General features: G+C 40.6%; 1 protein-coding gene across 1 annotated transcript in view; it reads left to right on the forward strand.

The window, feature by feature from the left end:
* The window catches only part of LOC138296504 (CD109 antigen-like), a 363,929-nt gene that overhangs the window by 232,763 nt on the left and 119,017 nt on the right, over nt 1-12,149 (forward strand). The window contains exons 17-18 of the mRNA XM_069235675.1: nt 9,690-9,750; nt 9,930-10,011. Coding sequence (XP_069091776.1) covers nt 9,690-9,750; nt 9,930-10,011 — 143 coding nt within the window. The remainder of the gene's footprint in view (nt 1-9,689; nt 9,751-9,929; nt 10,012-12,149) is intronic.

Here is a 12,149-nt window from a genome sequence, read left to right on the forward strand (position 1 = left end):
CATATTCATAACACTCCAATCGGTGACTTTGATAGACGGCTGCCACTGTTTTATTCAAGTAAGCATTTATTTTAGCCTTAAGAATCACCATTTGGGTCTGAGTGAGAGTAATGTCTTCTCTACTAGTAATTTTACTAGCTAATTCCCTCTCTTTTGTTATTAATCTTTCTTGAAGTTCTACAATTTCCTTCCCCCTAATTTTCTGTATTCCCAAACTATAACTAAGAGTTTCACCTCTCATTGCAGCTTTAAATGAATCCCATACCATCCCTGGATCTGCCGTATTCCTATTGATATAAAAAAAGTGGTGAATCCACTCTTTCATATGGGATATATATCCTGGGTCAACCAACAATTTCCTATCAAATGTCCATACACGACGCGAATTAGATGGTCCCTTAATTGTTATGGACAATATTAATGGATTATGATCTGATAAGAATCTGGGTTTGCATTCTATTTCAGCCCCATGGATTAAGTTTTGTGATACGAAAAAATAATCCAACCTTACCAATTTAGCATGTGGGAACGAGTAATAGGTATACCCTGGATCTACAGTTTTAATATTTTCCCAGACATCTCTCAACCCATGTTCCCTTACTAACCTCCTTAGAGCTTTCCATACTTTAGGCTTTCGTCCCTGATATAAACTCTGGGTGTCCATGCTCCTGCTACCTACCTCTAAATGAATATTTAAGTCGCCACAAATAATTATTGGTAAGGGCCATCCAACTAGTTCCATATTCAACGTATCCAGAGGCTCAGCCTCGTCCAAAACTGATCCATATATAGTGCAGAGGGTAAATTTAAATGTATTCACAGATAATTCTAAGAGAGCCCACCGCCCATCGTTACTTGCTCGAGATCTACAAACTTGTACATTGTTATTTCTGGCAAGTATCGTCACCCCACGTGTCGAAACCTCCTGTCTGGTACAAACAAGGGGCGTCAACCCAAGCTCTCGTATGAGCTCTCGCTTACTCCATGCAATGTGTGTTTCCTGCAAGCAATATAAATCTGATTTAATTAATTTAAGACCAGCTGCCACTCTTTTCCTTTTCTGGGGGCTATTTAGACCGCAAATATTCAGTGTACAAATCCTTAATCTATTTGCCATATCACTCAGTTTGATGTACCAAACTCACGTCAATACTTTCTCCCTTAAAGAAACCAACTTGTTGATATTGAATCCTATACATCCTCTTCTTTTGATATGTCTTCTTTAAATTATTCTGAACATTTCTACCTATATTAGTGCCCCCCCCACTCCCCACCACCCCTCTCCCCCCTCTCCCCCCTCTCCCATCCTCCCACCCCTTATACCCCAACCCTGCTACCAACCACCCCCCCCACCCCCCTACACCCCTTACCCCTACCCTTACACCCAATTTATGGAGAGTATGGGATCTCACTGTCCCTATTGATGGTAAAGCTTCCGCTCCGACCGTCCCTACCCAGTGCATGATTTTCTTTTTCTTTTTTTTCTTTTACCTTTTCTCCCTTTCTTTGTCTTTATCTCTCTCTATCTAACCCTGTTTCAGCCAAAACAATATCTTACCCCCGGCTCGACTTCTCAGGGCTTAACTCCTAACCCTCTCTACTTTACCCCCACCCCTATGTCCCAATCCAGAAAATCTATCTTAGGGAACCGGACCGTTGAGTCCACCCAAAAAAGCCCTTGCTTTCTCCTCTGTCGTGAAGAAGTAAGTCCTATTTTCCATTACTACTTTCAGTTTAGCCGGATTTAATAAAAAAACCTGTGCCCCCTTACTTTGAAGTGGCTGAATTAACTGCCGGAGCCTCCACCTTTTTTCAACAGTAATATGACAATAGTCTGGTCTCACAAAAAACTCACATCCCTTAGCCTTACTTCTAGCATTGGGTCGAGCTCGGTCGTATATAGCCTGCCTTGCCTGATAATTAAGCAAAGAGATTAATATTGCTCTAGGTCTACCACTTCCTCCTTCTGAGTTTGGTCCTATTTTACTAAAAGGAAATCGATGGGCTCTTTGAACCTCTTTGTCCCAGTCCCACTGGTGTAAGTCCGGAAATGCTTCCTTAAGAAGTGCGACCATAAAGCTATGTATATCTGATCCTTCAAGTCCTTCTGGTACACCCAGGACGCGCAGATTATTCCTCCTCATTCTGTCCTCTAAATCTGTCAATTTCCACTGAGTGTCCTCAAGTTGTTTCTCCACCATTTCTCGAGATGACTGGCGAGCTCCAGCCTCATCCTCCAGACGCGAGATCCGGGTCTCTGCTTCTTCCATCCGTGTAGTAAACTCTGAACATGTCTTAGCTACTCGACGAATTTGGATTTGCATCTTGCGGCAAGCCATTTGAGTCCTACGGCTCTCTAATTTAGATTCCTCTCGATGTTCCATAATGCTTTGATATATGGTTTCCAGTGACACAGGATTAGGCTGTTTTTCACCATTATCAAATAGAGTTAAATCATCCTTGGAATACTCCCACTGAAGCCCCTGAAGACCCTTAGTGTTCAATGGGTTAGTGGAGTGCTTATTAGGTCCTACTTGCTCACTTCTCTTCCTCTGTTTTTTCCTGACAGTGGCACTCCTGCCACTCTCCTGTAATTCCTTTCCCAGTGCCAAAGAGGACACCTCAGATTCGAATTCAGAAGAAGTTTTATCCGCCTCCAAATCCAGCTGCTCGTTGCTTGACCAACTTGAATGATCTGATAGTGAGAAAAACTTGTCTCCTTGTATTGTCTCATTATCGCGTAATCCCACTGGCCTCCGCTCCACCTGTAATAATGACCTAGCGCCTTGTGCGCCCTCCCTCTGCTCCCTCTGCTCCATTTGACTCCCGGTAGCTTGTTTTTGTAAAGTTGCCACATCTTCAGCATCACTCTGCCCACCTTTATGCGGGGGGGGCACATCTATAGCCGTCATCTCTTCGTTTACTAGAGGATCAGCCTCCTCCACAGCGGCGGGGGGGGTATCTATGCCCCCCACCAGTATGTCCTTCCCTTTCTCAAAATACCTGTCCAGTGAAGCACTCTTGTTTTTGGAGACAACCTTCTCACCTAAGCCTTGTTTTATATCCGTACCCCCCCCCTGCCGTGCCGTCAGGCTTACTCTTACCGGCTTGCCTCGTCCAGACAGAGTCACATTTTTCACTCCCTTAGGTGGCATTTTTACCTTTTTTTTTTGCTTTTTAATGCAAAATGCGTTATTATAATATACGCCCAGTGTCAAATACTTGTAATACAATAAAGAAACTCTGACCGTTTTTTGAGTCCACGTCGAAAATTGCCCCCAATTGGGACCCGTGAGCACAGACCTGTAGTTGTCTTCAGGTAGGAGCAGGAGCAGTCCAGACCGCATCCCGGGAAAACACTTTGCAATCCTTTTGGCCTCCGTCAGCAAATCCACGTAGTTTTACTTCTCCCAGGAAGAAGAAAAAAAAAAAAAAAAAAAGGGCCCCGCAGAAACCAAGAGCCAAGTAGCCTTGAACAATCCTCACATGAGAAGCAGTCCTTCAAAAAGCAATGTCACCCGCAATATTTCCCCTGTGCCGCCCCTCCTGAGAGTCCTGGGGCAGTCATCCCCAAGAAAAGAGGGAGCAGGTGAAGCAACGCGAGTCGGCACAATGTTGCTAAAATGCCGCTACATTGTTTTCCTCTAGGCGCGACTGCCGAAGGAAGCTCCGACCCGCGGGAGAGCTGCCGCAACACTGGGAGGTTTCCTTGGTCGGAGCAGACGCTTCGCGGCTGCGTTACGCGGCCGCCATCTTGCTCTCCGTCGAGGAAAGTAGATTATTGCTGCCACAGGCAAAGAATCTTTTTGGCTCAGACGTCCTCCTGCTCCAACCTCACATCACTCCACGACTGAAAGACGTCTGCTGGCTCCAAATCCACAAATGAGCACTCTTCAAGGTCCTATCACACACACATGCCACCCCTTGCACATCATTGGCTCCACATACCTCAACAGCCACATAAACTCTGACAAACCTATAAGGCATCTCCTCTGAGCCAGACTCCTACTCAAACATGCCCCTGCATATGCAAAATCAGATCTGGTTGTTATGCCTTCTCCTACTTTGCTCATAAAGCCTGGAACAACCTGCCCCTGCACATCAGAGCCACCTCCTCAGTCCCTGGATTCTGCAAGACACCTAAGATCTGGCTCTTCACCTAACCTCCTCCCTGGCTTGGCCCATACAGCTCTTGGTTCAACACCAGGAAACCCTTCTGAGTGATTCATGTGCTATATAAATAAACATAACATTTAACATAACATAACTGCATCACATTAATACCACTCCTAATGCCTCCCTCAACAACACTTTCAGAAAATTCCTCATTGAACAAACCAGTACCTCCCATTAAAATGATGTGGCTTTCCAAGAGCTCACAATTTCTGCCAGTTTTACCTCCCAGAACCTGACACTAACACTGTAGTAAACCCCCTAAGGTAATAGTTCCCCTAATGTGAGTGATACCTCTCTTGGTAACACTTCACAACTCCTCACATCCCCAACTTGACAGGTACCCAGTGCAGGTAGTAGCAAAACTAATACCTCATCAAATGTGTCATAAAGTAGCACATTTTCATATGTCTCTCAAACATTCTAGTCCCCTACGAAGTAAGACCACACCATTGTGTCTCAGAGTCATGTCTTCCAAATTGTTTCAAAACCTCCCTCCAATAGCAAATAAACAGCTACCAACATCATTTACAGTGACAACACCACCATCCCCTTTAACATTTCTCAAATTTCCCTTACTATGGTAATAACACACTTTATTTGTCTCGGATGACCTTCACCCCTGTTTCTGTAGCTCCCTCTGTATCTTCATCACCTATTGCACTCCTTACAATTGTAATCAAATATGAAAGCAAATTATTCAATTGCAAAGCCTTACATTCACCCCATTCTCCTGCATTCTTCTCCTCCTGCAACTTTCTACCTTTCGACTTGCAGTTTTTACTTAACCCTGGCCTGCCCTCTTGCAGCTTTGGCTACTCTTGCCCACTTCTCCTGCAGTTTCCCATTCTCGATCTACATTTATCACTCACCTCCTTCTCTCATTCTGCAGCGATGTCTTTTATGTACTTTTATTCCCACTAATTCTTTTCTCTCTCCCATTTCATCCAGCATCTTTCCCTTTTCCCATTTGCATATGTGTCTGTGACTCTGTTTCTGTAGACAATTGGTTATAGGAAATACTGCAATGTCTTTTAAACTATACATTGTGGTGAGATCATGGATTTGCCAAATACCTCCTATTTAGGTCTTTGACTTTTGTGAGTTTTGAAGTCAAACAGTCGAAGATTACTCATGATATTTGGTTGTAGGAAAAAACATTGCATTGCACAATTATTCATTGCTCAAGTAGGGCTGTCATTTTAGGTTATAAAATGTTATTTCACTTCTGGTAAGTCTAAACTGCTTACTAATATAAATACACTGCCAACTTGCTATAAGGTTCTGATATTTGAATTCCTATCCCCAACACCACCTGGGGTAAGAACATATTTGTGTTTCAATCGTAATTGCTGGTGGACAATTTAATCTACGGTCATCTGGGTGAAAGATAGCATAAAGGGAGAAATCAGCATCACTGCCCTTGTATACCATACTATTTTTCTGGTGGACAATAGCCAACTTGTGCGTTGAGCTGGGAACCCAAAACAGCCCTGGAAAATGTTATCACACCAGTCCCTATTGGGTGCATAGGAAGCAAGCCAGACCACTACAATAGGGCACAGGTCCTCCTCTCCCAAGAAAATGTGGGGACAAATGGCAAAAATGGTGCATTCTACAACACATTTTTCATTATATATTCAATTGTATTAATTTTTAAAGCATACTGTAGTAAATAATGACCTTACAGTGCACCAGGATACAGTCTTTATTGGGCCTCTTCAATGATTCCCATACCATCACCCTCTTACAGTGCCTCTCGTCTCTCCATTGCCCCTCTCTTACATGTATTTAATTTGTTTTATAGTTCCTTTTTTGCCTGTGTAGGGTGTTGGAGCATCTTACACCACACTCACCTACAGAGACAATGGATCATATGAGTGTAAATGAGTGTATAGAAAGACAAAGGGGCTTACAAGGTGTGGGATTCCCATATCATCCATACTGGTAAATATTTTTTAAGAGTGGTTGGCCCGGATAATTGTAATCTCAAGATTCAGAACGTGACACAGTGGTTAGAGTTGACTTTACTAATAATTTATTTGTTACCAAACAAACCCTTTTTAGCAAAATTAGGATACTAAAGCCCTGGGAAAAAAACATAACTTTTTAACCTCTACCATGCAGTTTGCATGCAGCTCCTTGATGGCAGTTCGCAGCTCACTGTGCTTGATTATGACTGTAATTTATTAACTGTACAGTTACAAAAGGATCGTGATAACAAAAGCAAAAACCCACTGTTGGTGCGTTGTGCCGGGATGAATTTCTCCTCTCTTCTGGTTCAGAAACCACACATGCACAGGTGAGACACCATCACTCTTTTCACCTATTGAAGTCAACTAGATCTTTGGGCTTGGTAAAGAGTGTATTAGCCAGAATCATTCAATTGGAAATCAGTGACATTTTACCATGAAAAATTCTAAACACATTGAACAATTTAACACCAAATCAAACTTCAAGTTGAGTAAAGTTTTCAAAACTTGATTACAGTCCCAAAATCAATGCCACATAAATTGTGCGCAAAACTAAGTTATAAACATACATGAAAACCATAGGCTGACCAAAATGTCAGAAAAGATTTAACCTATTAAACATCAATACTGTTAGACACTCCAAAAGAAAAATATAGATTAGCAACAGAACAATATGCACATTATTATCAGATTCCGAAGCAGATGATGGTGATATAAGCAAGTCATCAAAATACAATTTTTAACATACAGATTTCAGGGCTGGGATATTCCTATCATTAACACAAATTAGGACTTGCATGTGTGGGAACGGATTAACACATGTGGGAAAAAACTAAAATAAAAGACAAAAATATTTTAAAAAATTCATCTAATTAAGTCAACTCACTTTAAAAATATGCTGGTGTAATTATATAAATGACAAAGAAACAATAAACCACATTTAGTTATATCTCTGCTCATGGGAAAGCAGGCAGGAGTGTTTAATCAGCAAGAGAGGTCACTTCTTCCAGGGTCCGTTGACACCAAGTATCAGGACAGTGCGGAACAGGGGCAGCACATAGGACAAATCAGCAGTTCAGAATTAGTTGGGCTTATTAGTACTGAACAGAGTACATGAATAGGACAAATAAACTAAGATGAGAAAACTCATCTGGGGACTTAAAGAAACAGAGGGTGACAACAGACTTAAGCAAGAGTATAAGGACTTTGACAGAGTTCTGAACAGCTTTGAGGCAGGGGTGAAGACTAACATCCAATTTCACAGTTTCAAACTAATGAAAAAATATGCACGGTCCAGTCATTGGTCCTTCAGGTTTTCTCACTTCAGATGTCAAATTCGGTGTCCAATAGTTGTCGATGGCACCACCAAGTTTACAACTGTTCCAGATTTTCTCAGCAAAAGTGCATTGTCATTTCAATGATTTCATACAGTTCTGACAAATATTACATTCTCTAATAACTTGCAACACTGAATTCTTCTCTCACGGTACTAAACCTGTTTCACACAGAAATCCTTAGTTTCCTGTCTTGTTAGACAGCTCAACAAATACTGCAACATTGTTAATAACAAACATGTTTCTTGCCTTCAATACAATAGAACATTCAACATCACACTAACATCCCAGGAAAATAATTCAGGTCAGAGGGTACAAAATAAACAAGTGATTTTCCATTACTGCAGTAAATAAATCTTTCAGGCCTAATCAAGCTAAGAATGTGGCACTACACATTAATACATTTGATAAGTTAATAAAACCTATTGCACACCTTACAATTATAATCAGATATGCAAAGCAAATTACTCAATTGTAAACATTATTTCTGACATGTTAGAACTAATTCAAACATGCATTTCTTTTCCTTCACACATGAAACTCACATTTATAAAATCCATTTAATTCAGTATAAGTATGATTGATTTATATTCATTCAATATTTCAATTCTTAATCTAAATTTAATTAAAAAAAATAACCCCTTACTCATTTTAATACTTTATTTATTATGAAAGCAAAATATCTTTCATGTTAAAACGTGTTTCACAATACAAATGGCGGCCTCATGGTTCACCATAATTCAACCATGCACATTTTACAACTCGTGTTATTTTCTCTGTTAGGTCTTTAAATGTAGGTTAATTAATCACCATATGCTAACATCTATGCCACTAATATATTAATAAAATTTGATCTCTCACCCCTGAGCATTTTACATAAAATAATCTTCTGTTCTCTTCATAGTACACATTATTTTCAGCAGGCATATTAACCCTCTTCACTACCTTAGATGAGTCAAAACTGCAACTAGACAAATATCCAAACTCTCTCTAGCAGGTTCATTATTCACTAGAATTGTCTTGGAACTTTTATTGCTGCCTGAAAACTTTTGGATATACAAGGAACTCTTCAGTATTTTAAAACTGCTGCACTGCTACAAAACTGCCCCCCCCAGTAACAAAAGAGACCCACCCACCTTTCCAACCTCCCGGGGAAATGCCTGATGCCCGGCACAGCCAGTCTGACCTTGGGGTTGAGATATTTTTGCATGCCCTATCCCTATAAATCTTTAGTATCATCAATAAATGTGTAATAAATGTGTAGTGTTTCCATTCCAAAAAGTGGTCCCAAGATATGCCTTGCCCAGTGCTCCAACGATATTTATGATTGCACTGCACGTAGATGTGGCTGCTCTATTGAGAGGATATTTTTTGCTGGGAGCTTTTGCTGACAGGAGCTCCAAACATTCAGTCTGTACCTATTTAGAACAGATGAGGTGCAGATTTTCTTTTTTCTGGTTTATCCTCCTTGCATTCTTATTTAAAGTTGTACTTACCTAGTAACTTGATTTGAAAAACGTGTACAACTCTCAATATGGTAAAGAATACATTGACTGGTTAGTACAATGGCCAATGCTTCACAGCTACATTTTCATTTTTCTCTCAACTTGATTTGGTGTTTCCAAAGTTTTCAGTGTTTGTAACAATCACTAGGTCAAGCTGTAAGTGTCAAAATGTCCTTCATAGATAATTAACACAAAGGATGATTCAAAGAACAGGTTCAACTGTTGTGATTCCAAACAAGAGAAGAGGTTCTTTATTCAATAATTGTTTTAGTCCATGTGACACAGCTGCATAGTGTTCTTTGTTACACAGTGGAATACCATACAGAGACACTCTAATTGATTTATTAAAGTGGGTACACTTCCTTTCATTTCAGGTATTATTTTAGGTAGAGAATTAAAGGTTGAAATACTCACAGAATGCAGTGGTCTCACCTGATTGAGTGCAGACCCTAAGACCCCCGAACTCCCATTCGAGTGAACATACTGTATGAAGAAGAAAGCTAGCCATCTCCATGTTCAAGGCTACTCTTAAAATATAAATCCTTTGGTCAGATATTAGATATCGAAAGAAAATATATTTGTTTCTTGTACTGAATTGTTACAAAAGTTGTCCCTGCTTTAAGTGCTCACTTTAAATTCAAGTATCTTGTGACTGGCTTGAAATGCATGTGGTATAGCCCTTACTTTTTGTTTCTCACTTGCAGGAAGTTCAAGGCTGGACCATAACTGATGGCAAAATTGTATCATATCCAGTGGAAAGTGGAGGTATTTTGTTCTATTTGCTTTAGATTTTCATCACCTTTCTTCTAACAAAAAATATCTATTTGCTGCACCTGACTCCAATGTTATCCTAATTTTTTTTCACATACTGCTGTTATTATCATGTGTTGTTACCATACTAATGAAGCTACATGTTATTGATGGACACTTTTTTTTTATTTTAGAAAATCTGCTTTATATTCCGGAAGGTCTACATCGTAGAAACAATGTTTCAAATACATGGATTTGGTTGGAACCAAACATAAGGTATAATCCTGTTTTCATTTTATTAAAATTAGGTTTATTGGCTTTCTTGGTTAAAATCAGCCTGAGCCCCACTTTAAGTTTATAATATTGGTATGAAGCTGTTAGCCCTGACATACCTGGTGTGGTCCGCCCTGTCTTTTTTTGCCTCAGCTTCCCATGTTTTGATTGTGTGCTGGACTCTGTATTTGCTGTTTTTGGTACTCTGGGCACTTTACCACTGCAGACCAGTGCTAAAGTGCAAGTGCTCCCTGTGAAAATTGTATGTGTAATTATAATTGGCATATTTAATTTACGAGTAAGTCCCTAGTAAAGTGCACTAGAGGTGCCCAGGGCCTGTAAATCAAATGCTACTAGTGGGCCTACAGTACTGGTTGTGCCACCCACATGAGTAGCCCTGTCTGTGTGTGCAGTTTTAACCTGCCAATTCGTCCTGTCAAGTGCCCAAACCTTCCCTTTTTAGGGTTGAGCCTGCGTTGCATGCGCTTGCGCATGCGTATCGCAGCGAGACGCTTTAGTATTTAGAAAAGGGCTCGGAGCCTTGTCAACTTCATGTCAGTGTTTTTTATTGGTTCGTGGGCTTCCCTAATAAAATCTGCTTGCTTTCATTAGTGGAAGGCATGCACACGTCATGCCTTTTCCAGTGGCTAGCCCTCCACGAGCGCAGTGACCAAGTACAGAAAACATGCGAGGCTCGCTGTTTTCCATCGGGCTCGTGGACTTCTTTTTCTCTAATTTACAAGCCCGACCTCGCTTGGCAGAAGTCGAGCGCTTTACATAGTTAAGTTCACTTTTTCGGGTTACGTACATAAATGCACTTTTGCCCGATAGGTGAAAAGTCGGGTTAGGAGTTTACAACGCGATCAGCTCTAACATGAGCAAACACGAGACCCGTTGCATTGTAAATGCTTGTTATATATGTAAGGCACCCCTAAGGTAGGCCCATGGGCAGGGTGCAGTGTATGTTAAAGGTGGGAAATGTACTGATGTGTTTTACGTGTCCTAACCGTGAAATACTGCCAAATTCGGTTTTCACTGTTGCAAGGCCTATCTCTATCACAGGTTAGCATGGGGGCATGCCTTTAAATATCTCTATGACAACCTACTCTGCTCTGCGCCACTCTACTAACCAAAACTCTACTCTGCTCTACGCAACACCCTCTACGTCACTCCACTCATGACACTCAATGCCTGTCCACTCTGACACTCCACTCTCACACTCTTCTCCACTCAGTGACCTTTTACACTACAACACTATACTCCCTTCACTACACTCCTCAACACTACACCAGTCCACAACACTTCACTTCACTCCACATCACTCAACGTCACTCTATACCATTACACACTATTACATAGCAGTCCAGTTTACGGCACTCTACTCCTTGCCACTATCCTTTACCCCACTAACCTTTAACCATGCTGAACAGCAACCACACTTGTGTACAGCATGGCTAAAACAGTATTGGCTTTGCCAGTGTTTGTTTACATTTGGGGAACTTCGTGCCGTGCTTGTGCCTTGATCATTGTTTTTCCACATAAGGAATTGACTCCAGATGTGCATCCTTTTTTTCCAACAAGGAAAAAAGGTACCACAGGTACCACAGTTTGTAGAGAGTACCGAGAAGACAGAAAAGATAGGCAAAATATACCTGCATTTTATTTTTGGGGGGGAAATAAGGAAAAATTGGCTGTGTTGTGCAATATGTTTTTTTCCCAAAAATGGCATCAATGAAAGTTTTGCTGTGCTTAAATTATCTTCTCAGCTTTCATAAACAAGCAAAGATTTTTAAAAAACAATTTTTTTTAAAACAGTTTGTGCATTTTTCTAAAAGGTGGTTCATTTTTACCTCATTTATGTGGTTTCACCCTGCTTGATGTTTGTGGCAGAAACCAGTGTGAAAACCAGGAGTGAATCTACAGAGCTATACATTTCTGAAAATTAGGCAAAATTCTGAAGTCAGCAACTTATCATTTGTGTAGATCCTTTTTTTAAAGAAAGCAATTAATAAAATTAATAATAAAAGTAAGTAAAAAATAGCAATTGGTGACAATGGTTTCATCTGTATTGTTTTGTCATGATGATGATTTACAAAGGCTTGTGGTCACAAGAATATTTATGGCTTGTATTTCCTTCTGCC

Source organism: Pleurodeles waltl, chromosome 5 (genome assembly GCF_031143425.1).
Source record: "Pleurodeles waltl isolate 20211129_DDA chromosome 5, aPleWal1.hap1.20221129, whole genome shotgun sequence".
In the NCBI taxonomy this organism is placed as follows: domain Eukaryota; kingdom Metazoa; phylum Chordata; class Amphibia; order Caudata; family Salamandridae; genus Pleurodeles; species Pleurodeles waltl.